General features: G+C 42.1%; 3 protein-coding genes across 4 annotated transcripts in view; 1 reads left to right on the top strand and 2 right to left on the bottom strand.

Moving 5' to 3' along the window:
• The window catches only part of ptgir (prostaglandin I2 receptor), a 54211-nt gene that overhangs the window by 27210 nt on the left and 7368 nt on the right, over positions 1–19633 (top strand). The window contains exon 3 of one of the 2 annotated variants that reach the window (XR_003929263.1): positions 2526–3671. Coding sequence is in view for 1 of the 2 variants with exons in the window: in XM_030067734.1 (XP_029923594.1) it covers positions 2526–2810 (285 nt within the window). In the remaining variant the exon portion in view is untranslated. Of the gene's footprint in view, positions 1–2525; positions 4501–19633 lie in introns of those variants that run through there. The other variant, XM_030067734.1, reaches the window with a different exon arrangement.
• LOC115370624 (4F2 cell-surface antigen heavy chain) lies at positions 6097–11771 on the bottom strand. Its single transcript, XM_030067730.1, has 10 exons — positions 11552–11771; positions 11040–11430; positions 10090–10254; positions 9864–9967; positions 9631–9708; positions 9454–9509; positions 9159–9357; positions 8233–8340; positions 8084–8152; positions 6097–7916 (listed from the first exon to the last, which is right to left on the bottom strand). The coding sequence occupies exons 1-10, from the start codon at positions 11675–11677 to the stop codon at positions 7521–7523; spliced, it is 1692 nt and encodes a 563-aa protein (XP_029923590.1). The 5' UTR covers positions 11678–11771; the 3' UTR covers positions 6097–7520.
• ppm1na (protein phosphatase, Mg2+/Mn2+ dependent, 1Na (putative)) lies at positions 13928–18422 on the bottom strand. Its single transcript, XM_030067733.1, has 6 exons — positions 17598–18422; positions 16278–16849; positions 14946–15063; positions 14719–14833; positions 14558–14618; positions 13928–14137 (listed from the first exon to the last, which is right to left on the bottom strand). The coding sequence occupies exons 1-6, from the start codon at positions 18001–18003 to the stop codon at positions 14108–14110; spliced, it is 1302 nt and encodes a 433-aa protein (XP_029923593.1). The 5' UTR covers positions 18004–18422; the 3' UTR covers positions 13928–14107.

Below are 19633 nucleotides of genomic sequence, written 5' to 3'. Positions count from 1 at the left end.
GGACAAGACCGGGTCTCTATCCTGAGCATTTATCAGTTATCAACCAGTAACAAAAGTGCCTGTTGTAAAACAGAGGTAACATTAGGAATAACAAAAACACAGCAGTTTCACTGGATGAAATTAGTTGATGAGAATTATTTTGAGTAAATAGGAATTTATCTTTAACACATCTTTGGCATTTTTCTTTATCTTTTTCTCCTACATTTGCTTCTTTCTCTCACTGAATACAAGCACATGGATTACTGTTCATGAGTGTAAATTTCATGTGTGTGTGTGTGTGTGTGTGTGTGTGTGTGTGTGTGTGTGTGTATGTGTGCGTGCGCGCATCCATGCTGTTTGTGGCCTCATAGGCATTTCACATAGATAGATGTTCCACCAGTGCAAACTCGAGCAAGCAGTTCTAAAAACATCAGTTGTGCAATTCAAGAAACTTCACGCAACCTCAAATAGCACGATGACTTCCTAAAAAGCCATGGACATCTGGTCTTTGTTTTTTCTGCTTTCGAAAGCTTTTGATTGTATCTGAAAATCCAACATTATGGTCTTCTGTGATTTGGGAGTTGTCATACCACCAAGCTTTGCATCTACGTAGGGTCGTAGGAGCATCCCAAGATAATTGTTGGGCACTGTTATGGGTTTACATGCACTCAGTCTCTCTCTCTCTCTCTCTCTCTCGTGGGTGTATCTGTATATGAATGTGAATGTGTGAGTGCACACATCTGTTTGAGTTTAGGCCAATTACGTGGGAACAGCGAGGACATACCCAGCTCTGCGTCTGTTCCTCCGGGAGCCTGTTTTGGCCTGGCTCTGGATTGTAATGTTCCCTATGACTCTCCTGCTCCTCTCGCTGTCTCTAGCTTATTAGTTCTAAGTCCCAGGCCCTAGCAACAGGGAAACATTTACACCAGTGCACAATAACACTCAATCAGCACAAGCCATTAATTAGGGCACTGTTTGTTGGATATTTCATGGAGGAAATAGAGGATTGTTGATAGAGGAGAGGAGCGAGGTGACAAAGAAGCTTGGCGGGCCAGCTGCTGCTTCTCTCCCTGTGCAGGATGAATAACCAGCCAGCTGCTTCTGTCTGGGATGTCTGGGCTTTCTGGCTCCTCTGTAGTCTGCTATATCTAAAAGGTCAATGTAGGAAAATTATGTAATTTTGTCATGTAGCATTGTGTGTATCTGTCCTTCGTGCTGCTGTACTTTAAAGGTGCGTTCACTCCGCCCATGTTTGCAGCAGTTTAATCAAACTCTGCAGCGTTCGCTCTTCTAGTTGGGTTCATTTGGTCAGCTGAGAACAATGGCCACCAAGTAGCTGCACAGAGGCTTCCTGAAATGCAAGTCTTCCTCCAGGTAAACCAAGGTGCATTTTGTTAGGAGTGAGAGCATCATCATGGAAACTTCAGGAAAAGACTGTAAAATATGTTTTATGGATTTAAGCAGAGGGATTTTTCTGTCCGTTAGGCAGCAGTTGCTCATGCTGGGAATGCCTTGCGTAACAAAATCAGCAGCCGCTGCAAACGATGCTCATCAGTTTCTTCATCTGTTCTAAATTAGCACAGACACCTTAGAAAATACATGCTGGAAGAGGACAGACAGTCACATCATGTTTAAGTAACACAGGCACTGGAATTAGATTGGTATTGACTCCTTCCACTCTTTGGCTGCCAACATCTCTCATCTTGTGAGATGATAGTTTATCAAAACCAAAAAAAATAAATAAAAATCAGCTACTCGTGAGTCAATGTGACTTTTGTTTACAAACCCTGCTCTGCATGGTTTGTAATTTAGGCAGTGTGAACAAACGACCTGTCTAGACAAGCAAGATTAATGGCTTAGTTAACTAACTCTGGGCTTAAGCCTGGCTACCTTTTTCTTGGCAAAAATACCATTACAATCTCAGAGATGAACAAGAACGTTGCATTAGAGAAATAATAAAAGAAGAATAGTTTCTATAAAACAGCAGAACTTTCCTTTCCATGATGAGTTATTTCATCAAAGATATTATGTGTGTAGTGTTTCCAGGCCCCTCTTGTTATAAATGAGGACTTCTATCAAACTGCAGGTAGCTTACATAAGTTGATCAATAATAAATGGAATTTACTGCTGATGTTCATTCATATGACTCCTGAGGTTGATTGACTCAACAGATTGCACCCATATTACATCAGCTCAGCCTGAGCAGGGCTGATGTAATATGATAAGACTGACTTTGCGACGAGAGACTTTCAGGAGGCTGGCTGTCTAAACTCACCGCAGCATCCAGTAGATCAGTGGTTCTCGGTCCTGGTCCTTGAGACCTGAAGCCCTGCAAGTTGTCATTCTAACCATCTAAACGAGTTGATTTATTGTACATCTGGGATGCAGGAATGCAGTTAACTAGATGGTAGGATAGAAAAGTCCCTCCTCCTTCCTGTCTGTGAGATGTTTTCCTCCCAGTATCAATTCATCTCTCACGTTATTTTCCATCTATACTCTAGGACCAGTAAACACTAAATCTAATCCTGCACTTTCTCTCTCTTCAGATTGCAGGTTTCATCAATGCTGTCAACCCATTTTTGGATGACAACGAGAACCTGACAGCTTTTCGTTTCTACGCCCTCAATCCTATTGTGGATCCCTGGGTCTTCATCATCTGCCGCAAATCTGTTTTCCGCCACCTTCGCTCTCTGTTGACCTGCCGCTTTACTCGGGGTGCCGTGAAGAGAACAGCCCACTGCGCCCTCTCTTTACCCTCTGACAACCACATACAGCACAACCCCGCAAACATCACCGGTCCACAGCCCAACTACTCCAGCTTGCCCCTGTGACACACAGGAAACCCTGGTCAGCACAGGGCAAAGGACTGGAGCCTCATGAGGACGAGTAAAGGAGATTCTAGATGTTAAAACATCGGACTAAATTGATGAAATGATAAGAATTGGGTCTGGAACACCGGAGGATGTGTGTGAGTGTGATACAACTGTAGACATTTGCTCACAAATGGTCACATTACACAGTCAAGTGTATGAGCTACCTAGAAAAGTCTATAATGTATTAGATACCACATGGGACGGTGACCATACTTAATGAAACCATGACTGACAGGACTCTTGCACTGAAATAAATCACCAACGAAAGACCAGGCACAAGGACTTGCACAAAGTGACAATGGAAATATTCTTTCTGTGGGTGTTAGTTTCTCCCTGAATAAACTTGAGGGAGTTATTGCACTAGGTCCTGTATTTCCACTGATTGATGGAAATTATTTCAAACCTGCAGTGAGAAATGTGCCATAAAACAAAAAGCACTGTAACTTATCAGATCATTGATATTATATCAACATTACAGCAATTTATGTACTAACTCGGGTATGTGCACTCGAGCAAAGCTATATGGGTAAACAATATGCATGAATGTAAACCGTCTTGTCTTTTTCTGTCAGTCATCTCTGCCCTTGAGAAACAGGTTGTTCTCATCCATAGCGTGTCCACCTTAAGAGGTGCATCTGTGAGAGAGTCAGGAGGATGGCCTGCTTGAATATTTCCAAAGCTGTCATCACCTGGTCAGTGAGCTGTTAATCCAAAGAAGTCCCCTGACCAGAGCTGTAACATATCTATCATCTGTGATGTGTGTGTGTGTGTGTGTGTGTGTGTGTGTGTGTGTGTGTGTGTGTGTGTGTGTGTGTGTGTGTGCAATCCAAAAGAGTGAGGTTAAGTGTCATTAATGCTTTGGTGACTCACATTTGGTCCCTGAGCTAAATCACTCCATTATCATAATGCTGCCACCATGCAAAGAGTGAGAGTCGTGTATTTGTAATAAAGGTATGTCACTGTATAGCATGGGCCTTTGATGCCATCCCTCTTTCTCATTCTTTTTGATCTCTAAAAAAAGCTACCTATGACTTTCTGTGAATGTATGGTAACACTTCATGTGAATACTCCAATGTTGATATTCAAAAATAAAAACAGATGCCTCTATAGACTTAAAACCGGACCTCAGCCTAATCCTAACCTAACCTATTCCTTGCATTAAACCCAGTCACACAGTTAGCTCTTGCCCACACACTGAATATCTGTTTTCACATAACAATGAGCATAACTTGAAACTCATTAGTCTCTTTAGCAGCACATTATAGCTACTTGATAGGGAGCTGAGTATCAACAATGGACTACTTAAATAAAGTGTGACCTGATGTTCCTTTGAGAGCTTAGTGCTCCTATGTTTGTGTGATCTTGCTTTTGAAAAGGTCTGCTGCAAAATGCACTGTGGGATTTTTTTTTTTTTTTTTCTGGGACTATGATAGCAACTGTATTAAAATGTGGTATCTTTGTGCCCCTTAATTGTGCCCTAATGTTGTGTATACTGAAAATTGTTAGTGTTTGATTGTTCTGGTGGAGTGTAGAGATATAGGACTTTAGCTATTGTGATAGTGAGCCCAGTGCTGTTGTGTTGCACATTCACTTAATTGTCTCAGACTCTGATGCCTAGCCTGCATGACCTTCGTTATTGTAAGTCACACACTCTTACCACTTGCACATTTTGTTCTTTTTTTGATGGTGTAAGCATTTGAATTTGCTGTCCACTAAAATGAATGAATAAATAAAGTTAGAAAAATAGTAAAACTTCCCTCCTGTGGTACACATTATTCGTGTGATCAGTTGTAAAAGGAAAACAAAAGCAGAAATAAAAGCCTAAAAAGGAAGCTATGATTGACAAGTTATGTCCATGTGTATGTTCCCAAGAAGATATACTGAGATATATCACGGTGTGTTTATGCTGACACTGAGAAGTCTAAGGCTCCAACATTTAAATAAAACAAAACAAATACTGCTCTCCAGTTCAGTTCACTTATAGCCTTGAGGACATTGGCTGGGTGTTTACGCAAAATGGAAACAGGGACAAGACAAGATAAACAGAAAAAAGCTTTTGTTTGAGTTGCGATAGCCCAGTTATTTGCCTTTGAATTGTTAAAATCTTAACTCCACTCCGGTTAGTATACATGTAGTCACAGAAGAGCATATACCGGCGACTGCAGTGGTTTATTAAATAAGGAACTATAGACAGGAAGCATGACTCATGCCGTCTCATGCTCATAGCCATTTGGAGACCTCCAAAGCAACAATTATACAAGATGTTGGTAAAAACTTCTTAGTATCTTGAAGTGACATGACCATTGTAAAATTTGGTTTAGTTTGGGATGGGATGAGTAGACGAATTAACTGATTGTGTGGGCAGTGAAAGCAGCAGTAGGAGAGTGTCAGTGAAAGATTATAGGTTTAAGGCTGTATACTTGTGTTCAGATTTCTATATCTTTACAGTGGACACTCAATGGTCACTTTATTAGGTATTCCTGTCTAATATGATGCAGTTCTGCCATAAATTCTACCTTTTAAGAAAGTTTATAATGTTCATTTTTGTTGACATTGTGGAGAATATAAATTTAATTCTATGTTTATTATTATTTTGTGTTTATTATTGTGGTTGTAGTTTGCAGAGGTCTTGTAGAGGGCTTATAATGAGAGGTTTTTCCAAATTTTTGTTCTCCCTTTCTATATATCTCTCTTTATATATATATGAGGGCAGCAGCACTAACTGAGCTCAATGCCAAACATAGAATTGAATGAACACCTCTATTACTGTGACAAAAAGAAAAGCTGAGCATTATAGGCATCAGAAAAATAAACTTTATGACAGAACAGTTGTATTGGATTGTATTAGACTGTACAGGGGTACCTAATAAAGTGGCCACCAAGAGCATACCATTATATGCATCACATACATAAAGTATATTCCAACCAGTCCTCCATCAGTCATGTGTTGTTTCTGATTCTGAACATCAGTGGGAATGTGAAAGTAGATGAAAAGGTAAATGAAACTCACTGTCCCTTCAGAAACAGGATGTCCTGTGGCTGATTTGAAATTTCATGTCAGGGGAAAGCAATGACAAATGGCAATAATCAGGTTCATTCCCTCAAACTTGAAATGCTACATTTCATGGAGGTATTCTTAATCATTTCCAATACCCAATCAAACATGACAGTCCCCTGGGTTTATCTTTTTTAATCACCATTCTGGAGAAAATTTAGCAGGTAATTGTTAAATATGTTGACTGAGAGATTTTATTATAACAAGAAAACAGGCTTCAGAAATCATAAGCTATTCTGTATCCTAGGCAAGTAAATGTTTTTTTTTCTCATTTGAATTTGCTTTAATGACATTGTATAGCGTAGAACAACAGTATGTTAACATGCTGAATGTGGGAAACGGAAGGGTGTGAGTTTATTTTTATCATGCTCTGCTTCAGGTTAAGTGTCAAATATGCTTGTGGGGCACTTTATGAACCATGTGAAATGTCTTAATATTGCGCAATCTAAGGGTGTGATTCAGAGCGAGAGAGAGCTGTATGTCGAGATTGACTAAGTTGAACCATGTCATCTAAGGTTCAATTTGTAAGGCTGGTCAATTCCAAGGAACAGATTAAAAGAGAAAAATGTAGCAATGGAAAAGCTCAACGCTAGTGTAGTATGAACATACTCTTATTTTGATACATGAATATCTGCAGGCCATTTAGAAGGGAATATTTGGTTTACTGGTTTATTGTAATATTGACCTCAAGGTCACAATAAAAATGTTATAGGTGGCCATAGCAGCACAGCTGTGAGTGGTGCTGTAGCGCCCCTGTGTGGTCAGATACAAGTCTCACAACCAAACCCACCTGCAGCCCTGAGGTGTGGTCAACCTCAATTGTACATGCGGTTCTCCCTCTTGTAATGTTAAACAAATCCATGGACATATGTGCACATCAGGGAAGGCATAAAGTGATGACAAAGGGATGCAGTGTACACTGTATCAGTGCAATTGCACAGACCTTCATTTACCACCTTAACGTTCAAACTGTGGTCAAACAATCCTGAATTGTTGTAGCCAAGATCAACTTAACGGTTACAAGGAGTCAAGAGTGCATTACAAGTGCATTTAATGAGACCAATCCGGATAAGTTTTGCAATGTGGTCAGATTTACCAGCAACACATCACCATGTATGTGACTCATGCTTGCAACACCACTACAGCTGTAAATCATGGCTTGCTCACAAAGCAAGCCACATAGTTAGGGTTACGGTGGATGTGTTGCTTTAAAATGTGAGCCATGATGTGATTTCCTATGAAAATTTGATAACCTTTTGCCATGCTGCAAAAAATAATGCTGCTCTATGTCTGCCTTTGTTCATTAAAAAAATACGAGTAGTGAGTTGGTACATTCATAACTGCTTGGATTTGGGGTATAACTGTCTGGCACTCTGACACATCAGCACCTCCTGCTGCTCACCATGGCTTAACATGAGAAAAACTGATGTAACTATTAAAGTAGTACCATTATTTTATTTTCTAGGACCTTCAAGCACATTTTGATCAGTGTCCTTATAGAAACAAGAACTTGGTGTGGTCAATGCTTTATAGTTTCCATACTGACAGAAGAGTGCTGTCGGTTCTGGTCGTCTGTATCGTCAGAAGACAACCGACATCCCAAAGCAGAAGTTCTAGGAGTAACTTCCTGCCTCAAACAGTTTGATGACGATGGCTTCATGTGGCCGCAGCGTCAGCGTGTCCAGAGAGGTAGCTCCCAAACGGTCCATTCCTGTGCTGGTCACAAACACTCCTGCACTGGGCAGACTGGGTGCCCAGGCTGGGTCCAGGGCATGAGGCTCATGCCCTGTGTTGAGGAGAACTAGGAAGTGGACACAACCCCAGGAGCGCAGGAAGGCCAGGATGGGGGGAGATGAAGGAGAGGCAAGAGTTGCATTGGAGGACAAGAGGGAGGTGGTGTTGAAGGAGAGAAAAGTGAAGCTCCCGTAGAGAAGGGCCTCCTCTCTGGCTCTAGAGTGACTGAGGGACGTAAAGAGAGCTAAAGCTATGTGCCTTATCCTCTCCTCGTCCTGAAGGATAGATGGTACAGACGTGCGTTAGAAAGCAAATACTACTTAACTACGAACTGTTTCCATTAGCTACAGGTAGATATGACATGTATTGTCACCGATTCACCAGCTAACTAAAAAAGCATTATATTTTGTGTGTCTAGAGGGATAACAGCTCTATTACTCACCACATGAGAACTTGATGTTTCATCATTCTGCACCTCTTCATGTGACCAGCCCTTATTCAAAGACATATTCTGCAGAAAGGTTTTATTTTTTGACATCAAACACATTTGACATAAATACTTTAATGGACTCAGGAAGCAGAGGGCCTCACCTGTGTATGACTGATTTCTTCTCCAAACTGGATGGCAGGTGATCCTGGTAGCGTCATCATCAGCACCAGCAGTAATTTCTTCAGGTCATGGGATGGTTTTCCTCCAACCTGCCAAAAACAAAACAGTTGAGGTATAATATCCACCCTTGACCAAAGTAACAGGTTATGGCATTATGTCAGCAGTAAAATATTTCTCAAATATTAACAGAATTACTATGAGAGGGTGTTAGGCTTGTTTCTGGTGTTTTTTTTTTTTTTTTTTTTTTTTTTAATGAGTAGGCTTTGCGTCAGGAAAATGAGTACAATACCTCAACAATGTAGAAAGTTAAAAAAGCTTCTCATATTGCCATTTGCAATAGTATTGGTAATCTGATCAGTGATTGGGCTTTACCAGCTTGAACTGGACTAATTCTCTCTAACCTTACGATTTGACAAAAGGGCTGGGTAAAACGAACCCTTAATTAATTGCAAACACTTTTACTGACTAGATTCTCTACATTTTAGATATACTAAAAAATACAGGGTGTCCACAAAGTCTCTTTGCAATTTAAAAAAAACTATTACAAAAGCAATTGATGTACTCATTGGTTATCAAAGTTTTTAGTCACACTGGACATCAACGACCTGAAGCAAAAGATCACTGATGCCATTGCCACCATTGATCTGGCTATGCTACAGCGAACGTGACAAGAAATTGAGTGTAATCGAGGTGTATTAAACGAGGCAAAAAAAACTTCAATATCTACTCCTCATTTTGAAATAATTTCCACAGATTTGTCTATTGATTTGCTTTTTTAATATATTTGTTAAATTGTAAAGAGACTTTATGGACACCGTGTACATTTTAGATCTCCAAAATGCACACACTTTCAACTCTATATGTTTAATTATATTCTTCTTATTTTTGAAAAGCACAAGAGTCGTACCGTCCAACTGGGCCACATATCCGCTGCTTTCATTGTCTGAAGGTGCATCTCGATGGCAGAAGCCACTTCCTGGGTAGACAGGAGATGATGCGTAGGCGGCAGAATTGACCTCATGACAATCTCAACCAACTCAACACTGACTGAACCAGAGGTGTCGATAGCAGGAAGAAAGTCTCTTGTCTGTTTCACCACGACAATCCTGAGGAGACAGACACACAGAGCTTCAAACGAACTCCAGATTGATTTCTGAATGGAAAAACATATATACATCTGAATGTACAACAACACACGATACCTTTCCTCTTCCTGAGTGCTGAACTCCTTGAACACAACTCTCCACTCCAATAGTGTCTGAAATTCATGTTTTTTTAGAACTTTATTCAGAAATTAGTATTCTTCAGAAATTAGTATTCTTATTATTATTCTGCATCTGGAAATATTAAAGGACTGATGAACACTCCTGGCAGTTTACCTTTTCTGAATAAGCAGCATCTGTGTCACAGATTGCAAACCCCGCCACACCCTGCTCCAACCAGAACCGCAGTGCATACTGTGGGGAATTTATCAATGTAATAAGTGTTTAAAAAAAAAAAACAAAAAAAAAACAGTATTTCAGTGAGAACTTTAAAAATGGCCACTTTTAAAAACAGCATAATGTTGTTTAACAGCCAGGAGGAATGCCATCTAATTTCTCTTCTGCTGTACCTGCACTGTGGCGGAGAGCTCTGAGGGCCCTGCCGTGTCATTTCCTGCCGGGTCCTGAGGTCCAAACAGATCCAGCTCACATAAGTCTAGCACCACTTTGAGGCCTGCAGGTCAGGAGAATGGCCAGTAAGAAGCCCATTTAGGATCTGATCATGCAAAAAATGTTTTGTGCAAGCAGCCCGGCTTAGTGACCGGGCTGCTTGCACAAAAAACACCCTTTACTAACCTTCTTTGTTGCTCTCCTTAAGCAGACGCTGGATCTGAGGCACTGAGCCCAGGCTTTCATTTATTACAGTGAGGTTTGAAGGTGAGGCCTCCTTATCAAAAACTCCCTCCAGGATTAGGGCCCCTATTCCCAAGGACTTCAGGTATGAAAGATGCTCACACACCACTTGAAATAGATTAAAACATGAGTAAAAATTAAATTACAAACACTTTATCTCTATACGAGGGTAGATTCTGTTTGCACATCTATACACATTGTTGTACAGTATACTTTCCACACGCCTGAAAATAACACAATCCAACACAATATGAAGCTTTTGTCTTCAAAACTTCTTGTTTCAGTGTTTTGTCAGTGTACTGGAGTTGAGCGTTATTATACCCATGCATTGTTACTCTGCTCTACCATCTGACATGCACACATGAAAGTCTGATAGGAAATAAGGCAAGAATAAAATTGTATTTATTAAACAAGAATTAGAGTCTAGTGCTAAATAAAATAGTAACAAGTGAGTATTGACAAGTTGATATCTAACATGTATCACCCCATTAGATTAAATCAGAAATCAACTTTACTAATAAGAGCAGTAAAGTGAGAGATCCAAATCAAAATAGTGGCTCTTAATAAAATAAGTAGCCCACTAGTGTTTATTAAACGGAGTTAGTCTAGGCTGGGCTTACTGATTAAAAACAAACTACACAGTAAAAAACAGCAAAATTAAGGGATTGTGCTAAAGTTACTATTCTTAGTTAGCCTAAAAAGGTAAAATTACACTATGAGGAGTAGTGGTAAGTACCTAGTCACCAAAAAAAAAAAAAAAAAAAAAAAAAAAAAAAATCTAATTGAGAAGAGCCTGAAGGCAAATTAAGCAGTAAATGGGCTGTAATTTTAAAAGCACCGGTGCTGTCTTTTAATTCTGCATCAGCGGGCCCAGGTGACTGCGGGCCCCTCACCTGTGACGGCCCCTGGCCCCTCGGGCTGGGGGTCCACGAACAGGTTGGGCTGCAGCTGGTAGAACAGAGACTTCTGCCACCACTTGAGCGGCGTGGCGATCGGCCGCGGGCTCTTCACAATGATGGCTATGGCGGTGCCGAGCATGGCCAGCCAGGCCAGCCAAAAGAGGAACACCAGGCGGGAGCGGGCCTTCCTCCAGCCCGGACCCCCGGCTGCCACCTCCAGCTCCTCCTTGGTCATGGGCTGCCACCTCTGGACCGGTCCGGCCTCGGGCTCCGGCATCAGCAGCGGCGCCGTCTCCAACCCTCTGCTGCCGGACAGAAGGGGGCTTGCGGCCGCTGCCATGCTGCCGTAGCTGGACTCTCCTACGTTCACAGGCATCCTCTCTGACTGCAGGTTGGTAACAAATTGAATTCATGAGTTTAATTTCGGTTGGGACGATGCGACAGATGCTAGCAAGCAGAACCTCGAAGGCTAATCTTTTTGCTTTTAGTTGAAGCTGTTTCCATACCGTGGGGTCTCTCTCCTCGGTGTCATCTCTGTTAGTAAGTTGCTCCATGGACCACAGAAAAGGAAATAGCCTACAGGTGGTGGCTTTTGAGTTTAACAATGCTTTTACTGTAAAAATGATGTTCATGTAAGTTTATCTTTGTTGCAGCGCGCAGAAATTCGCCATGAAGCCATGTTACTCGGTGAAGCAGTTTCTGCCTTTTATTCACCAGGTGTTATTCACCAGGTGTTTCAGTCGTTTCAATTAAGTGATGCGTTCACTTGCCTGCCGTGCAAGTCGTATTTTCTAACTTCCAGACGAGTTAAGTCTTCTCACAGACATTGTATCACTTTTAAACTGATATTTTTTGTTGTTGTTGTGGAAGGAAAAGGTGTAGCCACGCATTTACCAAACAGCGGGTATTTTGCCAGTTGTATTATCCAGATGTACTCAAGAACACTCAGGTCAATGTGATACAGCCTGCTCTAGACTATAAAAAATATACTAGGCCAAGGTGATCTTTTGCATATCCTCATATAAGCTATGCATTGTCATTACTCACCCTGAAAACATGTATATCTGAGAGATTTCTTGTCTTCTCTTGGGCTTTTTCCCTTCTTCCTCCTTCACTTTCTCGGCTTGTTGTCAGACTCAGCTGATCCGCCCTGTCCCAAGTTGGTTATTTTAATGATCTGATGTCTGTGAGTGCTCCAGAATGGAGAGGTGAGAAGAGGCACTCTGTCCAATCAAAGCTATGTTGAGTCAATTAATACAGAGGTGCTGAGTCTCACTGCAGCCTGGCAAGACATTCTGGAGAACCCATGACTAGAAATCTGCACACCAGCTTTCTAGGCTCTGCTGAGGCTCACAGAGCTTCAATGGAGTAGAACGGACATTTGCAGGTTGTGCTCATTTGATGCAATCTGGTGCAGAAAAAATGGCAATTGTGCCTCTTTGTGATGGTTACATTTGCCTGAGAACTGTGCAGATATGTTGTAATGTGGCTATAACATCAAAGCGAAAAAAAAAAAAAAAGTACTTCTATTAACTCCCCCAGTCAACATCTGCAAACTAGCAATCCTAGCTGGTCAGCATCATCAGACATACATTTTATTTAAACTCGTAATTACATTTAATCTATTAAATGCTATAAACAGTTGCAGTTTAGTCCGACTTTAATGGATTAGAGAAGTTTTGATGACCTTAAACGGCTAACGTAATGCCAATTCCAGCAAATGGCATCAAGTTTTAATTTTCTGATCGCTACTGCATTCGCAACACCCTACTAATTTTTATCTTGTTATGGAGAGAAAACAAAATCTACAAGAGAACGCCAAGAAAAAACAAAAACAAAAAAATTCTGGGTGTCAGAAAGAAATGAAAAACAGACAAATTATACATATTGTATTCAATACAATACACCAGTTATTTAAATTACAAACATTTATTGATCCATATATTTAGGGGGCTCAGTACTCCACGAATCTGTCAACTAGAGGGGAGAAAAACAGTTCATCCAAATTGTAAGATGGAAATATTTTACTACAACTCCAGTGAAAGCAAATGGGATACAATGTTCAACAATCAGTTGGTGTCTACAATGTTCAAATTACAAAATTTTAAAATACTACACATTAGGGAGCTCAGTGCGGCTCCATAGATCTAACAACGTTTCAGTCTATCAGCTGGATACATTTTACAGACAGAAAAATAGCAAGGGAACACGTTGAAATTGGCCCATGAAGCAACACATCACACATCCACTCTAAAGTGCAAAAGGCTGCTTTTAATGACCCTGGCCATGCTAATTCTTAGAGACATCTTTGCCTGTTAACATATAGTCTGCCCCCCCGCCCCCGGCCACACACACACACACAGACACACACACACACACACACACACACACACACACACACACACTTCTACCCTCGTTGGCGTCCAGTCATTTTCCTTCTCTGTCTGTGTCTCTCTTCTCTCATGCCTTGACACGCCTGCATCCGTCCTATAACAAGTCAATGCTACCCATCTCCCCTTTGCTCCTTGACAGAACGGTGCAAACTAATAACTTACTGAGGCTCCGCAGGCCCTGATGAGTGTCTGGCATAATACACGTGTGATGTACATGTGGAACGCATCGCCTTGTGAACAACAGTATTTTGAGTTTGCACGATATGTTGCCTCAGAAGAATGTGTGAGATCCATTTGTTTAGCATATACATTCGGTTTGTGTAAGGTATGAAACAGACAGTAATCTAAAATGAGCTGCCTTATACAGAAGCCTCGGACTTGGGGTAGATAACTATCAGGACCCAGGCACTGTATGGTTACATTATTGTTATGAAAACACTTTTGTTCTCTGTCAGTAAGAAATAACACATTTGGAAGGTACAGGATACTTTCACTTTAACCAAAGTCTCATAAGGGTATGTTATGTGGCAGTGCTTCAAAGGAAATAAATTACACATGAGGAATGAGATCATCATTAGGTTAGAGCTCATCTAAAAAGTACTGCCTCTTGTTGGAGCAGGTCACCATGGAGACGATGAAGCTGATGATTCTGTTTCCTTGGGAACCAGTTCAGTTGGAGTCCTCCAGTCCTTCAATGTCCTGAAGCGACACAAGTCACTGATTTTACTATCATGGCACCGAGGTGTGACTTTATTCTTCACTCGACTCTGCCTTACAAACAGCACAAGCCGTGTGTGTGTGTGTGTGTGTGTGTGTGTGTGTGTTTAAGATCAAATGTCATGACGTAAGATCTCTTTTTCATTTTGAGGAAAAAAATATACCCAAATATGCTATTTAATGGTAATGTTTGCTTCATCTGTGCTACATTTAGAGGGATAAAATCCCAAATGTTTTTAGCGTGACTTTTGGAGATCAGTGGGTAATTATGCTTATCAGTACACACATAAACTTCTAGAGAAAACCATTTATGTAAAAGAAGCTTATTAGTATGACTTGGAATTTTTTCATTGTCATAAATTCCTACCCTACATGTAATAAAATATAAACTTTGTTGCTTACCATAGGCTCATGACTTCTGAGAGGCAAATATTTCTGATAAGCAGCGATGATACAGTCTCGCCTGCAAACAAAGAAGCAAAGGCAGAAAGTCAAAGGGAAATCTGCTTTGATCCAGCAGAGATATCTGCACTTTGACCATTTCTGTGGCATTTTATGCTCACTTGCTAGTGACGCCGCCCCCTGGTGGCAGGCCTGGGATATCCTCTGAGGTGAGGTATTTCATCACATAGAGGAGATCAGGGTCCTCATCTCTGGACCTCATCAGCTTGATGATTTCTGTGAAGGGAGACAATTAGAGCACTGTTGTTACAGATTCAGGGGATGATTTTGACCCAAACTTCAGTGTGTCGTCTAATGTGTTTGGAAATGCTCCAAAGCAGCAAATCACCTGCCACTTTGGAAGCAATTTGTTGCTCTAATGCTGTCTCCTGTTGCAGTGCCTCTTGTGACACCTGGGGGGCGCCAGGGAAGCAGACAATGATGATGCTGATGTTATCCAGGCTTCCCTGTGGAGACAGAACAAAGACCAGGTGTGCTGGAGAAGTTTGGTTGGAGGTGCAAAGGTTGCAGTGGTTATGCTGGTTCTGATGAAACACCAGGAGACATTTATCTGCTGATGTTTATTTTACCTGCTGGGCGACTAGCTCCTTTTGTGCTGTCAGATACACACAGATGTGCTGCGTCCAGAGCACCTTTTTAATATCTTATGATGTAATAGTAAGGAATCACAATGCAGCACTTAACATGACTGACGGTTGTGATGTCAGAGGTGAGGAGCAAAGCTCAGTCTGTACCAGAACATGCAGTATTTCAGAACGTAAGCCCTTTTGAGTGAACTAAATAGAAGCCCATTTTGGACAGGATAAAGCCTCTCAGCTGGTGTGTGTGTGTTTGTGTGTGTGTGTGTGTGTGTGTGTGTGTGTGTGTGTCAAACTGTAACACTGAGCTCCAGTCAATACACTCACATTCAGCTTTAATCCTAGCCTTTCTTCCCTCCTCTCCCATATCCTGGCATGCCCTGAAACATCTATTTATAGTGCAGGCTATTCTCTGCTGGTACTTTACGGGGCAGATCAGTGTTCACATATACAGTTGCTAGTGCTAACGAGCATAAGAAGCCCTCCAGGTAAAATCTGCTTATAACAGCTGACGTAAGCCAGAGGGATCTTCACATGATAGCCCCTGTCCATGGTGTGTACACCCACTCACCCACCTTGACGTAAACCCAGCCATTCACAAATCCATATGCATGTATTTCCAAAAGACACTGAAAAAATGATTTTATGTTGATACATTCATTGATACTGACAATAAATAGTACTGTAATGGTCCTGTTAACTTTTATTAAGTTTCTAATACCAAGCCACAGGAGCTTTTAAAAATGTTTCATACGTAGTTTTTACGTTTTCATCTTGTATTGTCATCTTGTCTTCCAGTACATCTGGAAGTCTTTGCTGTTCTTCTAATTGCAGAATTGCAGCATTTGAATGAGTTGAGCTTTAATTATCAGATTGAGTAGGTTAGAGGGGAAAAATGTTTCTTTGTTGTGAACTCAACTTGACCCTTAACCTCATAATCCCTCCTCAAAAATGTTGATTGATGAGTCTCTCTGCAAATCCTCAAACAAATCCCAAGAACAATAATAATGATAATAATAATGGTTGGTATATGTATGTCTGTGTATTTTAGTTACTGATGCGTAACAGTGCTGACTTCTCACCTTATAGAGGCAGAGGTCAATGACCTGGGCACAAATCTCCCTCAGGTCATCACACACCTGCAGACGGTTGCGCACAAAGGCACACAGCTCCTCATTGCCGATGGCATCCCACACACCATCACATGCCAAAATCAGGAACTCATCCTCGGGTGTTCTCTCCAGCTCGAACACCTCTGGCTCTGGAGACACCAGCTGCTCCGTCTGCGGTCTCCAGTCCACCTCCTTGAAGTCAAAGTCCCCCAGGGCTCTGGACACAGCCAGAGAACCGTTGATTCGATGCAGAGTCACCGAGCCCCCGGCGTTCTGGATGCGCTCTTTCTCCCTGGGGTTGGACGGCTTGTGGTCCTCCGTGTAGAAGACCACCTGGCCATTTCTGCAGAGAAAGGTGCGGGAGTCTCCGCAGTTGATGAAGTAAATGTGTCGTGGTGAAAGCAAGGTGGCTGCGGCGGTGGAGCCACTGCGATCCCAGCTGTCCCGGCGAGCTCTTTTGTGCATGTGGCGATCGATGTCCAGGAAGCCTTGACGGATGGCCTCCTTCACCTGCTCGGGGTCCTCGTCTGCTTTCACGCCACCTGTAGGCAGTGATGGTGTGGAGGGAGGCTCTGTTACAACTTTGCATTTTGGATGTCTAATTTGAAGCATTAGATATGACGTTTGACACTTTACTACCCAGTCTCCAACTTTGTTAATTTATTTAGTTGCTATTTGTTTTGAGGCAATGTGGGCCCCAAGCACTGTATCTATATCACCATAACAAGTGGACACATGACGTCTGACTAGTGGATGGTGGTAACTCTGTGTTGTTTTGATCTGGACTCACTTGACCCATTTCTCAACAGTGCTTTGTTATGGCGCTCACTGCTCGAAAGAAAAACAACAAACAAACACTGTCTTATGGCGAGTGTGATGTACAGTAACTGCACCGTACCTGTACAGAGTGTGACGTATGAGTTATGTAAGTAATATCATCTTTGAGCTCTTGATGCTTGTGTAAGCTGTTATTAACCTGCCCTTAAGTAGCTACTGCCACACTAAAATAGTGGCAGTCAAACATGTACGTGTAAAACATTTTAAGTGGCTAATGTTGCTGCCAAAATGAGTAACATTGCTATCAATTTATGAAAACCCAGCAAATGAGTAGATTTTCACCTTATTGGTAGGAAAAGCATGGGAGTGCAGTATTGCAAGTAAGTTTTCAGATTAAATACATACTTTCCTAGGATGTGTGAACTGCTAAATGGCTTCTTACCTGGCCCCCACCTCCAAAAACGAATGCATTATTAATTGATCTCATTAATCAGTGATCATTGTGTCCTGTACCTGTAGATAGGATTTGATCCAGCAGGTTCTTGGAGCAGTACTGTGCCACTGTGGTGCCGGCATGTCCGTCAAACACGGCAAAGTAGCCCCACTGTGCCAGCTCTCCTCCCAGCTGGGGCATGCAGGTGTGTGCGTCCTCCATTTGAGCCCTCCAGCCCTGCATGCTGGCCACAGCGTAGTTCACCCCCCAGTCAGAGCCCCCCTCTGTCATGTTCTTCTCCAGTATGGGATGGTCCAGATAAGGGCTTGGCATGAAGTCGTCCTCATCTGTATCTTCCTCCTCCTCAGAGCCTTTCTCCCTGCTCCCCCCTTTGAAGAAGAAGGTGACCATCTTCTCCGTCTCTTTAACCAGCTGACGGAGGAAGGAGGGTACCTCCACGTTGCTCGCCCGCCTCGCCGTCCTCATCGCCCCACGGAGTCTGCGCTCAAGCCTCTTCCTTGACCTGGCAGCAGCTCTTCTCCCCCTGATGCGTGCCCTCCTACGGCCCTGCGTTTTCCGCAACAGGTCCAGCTCAGCAGTTATGCTGTGCCACTGCAAGCAGGTAGAGACAGAGCTGCTTCTTTACAGAGATCTGACTCAATCAAATAATCCTTTAAAGTGGAAAAGTCTCTATTAAAATCAGCACGTCCATTTTCCTCTTTGTATTCCTAGATGTGGATAGAGTCTGACATTCCTCACAATCCCCCTCTGTTTTTTTTTTTTTTTTAATTTGATGGATGTGCTGTTGGTCTATGAGTTGGCTTCTTTCTGTCGTCCTCTGTCTCTCTCTGTGTCTTTCCCTCTCTCTTGTGTATGTCCTGTATTTGCCCTGTGCTTCTATTGGTCCATCTATTTCTGTTGACTTATCCCTCTGCACTGCCCCCTCCTACTGCCTCTTTCCTTGTCCCTCTGTCACTGCCTCCATCTTTATGACGCTACCAGATAATCGCCTGGCTCTGGGGCAGCCTGGATTAGCTGGGTATGACCGCATGAATGGATTATTAGCAAATTAGCATGTCATAATAATGAGATGATTCCTATGATCAGTGATATCTGCGTTGCTGGGGATTGCAACTTGGGTACATCTTAAGAACAACCTTGCATCAGACATGACTTCATTTTTTGCTTCCACTTTTATTTAAACCTTTTTAGCTGCCTTTACTTCCTGTGTGGTAGCTTTTGTGTATCAACCTCTTGAAAAAGTTCACATCATGTGCCTGCTCCTCCTTCCCACCTAGCCACAATAAGTAGGCGACTGTCAGGTCAGCACGGCTAATGCAACTGATACCGGCGAATCTGAACTTGGACTGTATGTGACGTGCTGACACCCTGTTGTCACAACATCACAGCTCTTTGTCTTAAGCTTATCAACCACTGTTTATTTTGAGCCGCTGACAAGCTTTAGATGTAGGAATTCCGGAGGCGTTGAAGTTTAAAGTGCTTATATGTGTGATCCTATCTAACTAAGTCGGCCTAAAGCTTTTACATTGATATTTCTTGTGTTTCTTGTGTTGTGTCAGTCTGTGCATGGGCAACAAACCCAGTTTCCCCTCTTAGAGATGAATAAAAGTTATCGTTATCCTTATGTTAGTCTCAGTTGGTCCCAGGCAGTTTTCCAGGGGTATTTTTATTTGTTCAGACAGGACTGACTAAGCACACATGCTCATTTTTGCACCGGTGCCTCATTGGTGGGTGCGTGCCCTATTGTCTGTCTGGATTCAAAGTGCTACTTGCATCTCATCGCGGTGGTATTTTTAGTGGTTTATTTTCTGTTTCCCTTCACTCAAGAGGATAAGCATGTCTTTTCACCATCTTTGGTTCTGTAGGAGCTGTGGAAGAAGAGCAGCTGTCTGTCTGCTTTGTGCCACAACGTAATTTCCCTTTGTGCCATGAAGATGTCTTTACTGTATTTCTCATAAGCAACTTTTTTTTTCTTTTCATAAAATGTTACAGTGTCAATATGCCAGGTAATTGGTTACAATTAGGTACAGCTTACGCCTATTTTGGCTACAAGCTCGTCAAATGATGGCACCTTTTCAGTGTCTTCAGAAAAACT

Source organism: Myripristis murdjan, chromosome 13 (assembly GCF_902150065.1).
Source record: "Myripristis murdjan chromosome 13, fMyrMur1.1, whole genome shotgun sequence".
Lineage (NCBI taxonomy): Eukaryota > Metazoa > Chordata > Actinopteri > Holocentriformes > Holocentridae > Myripristis > Myripristis murdjan.
This window is presented reverse-complemented; position numbering and strand designations above follow the sequence as displayed.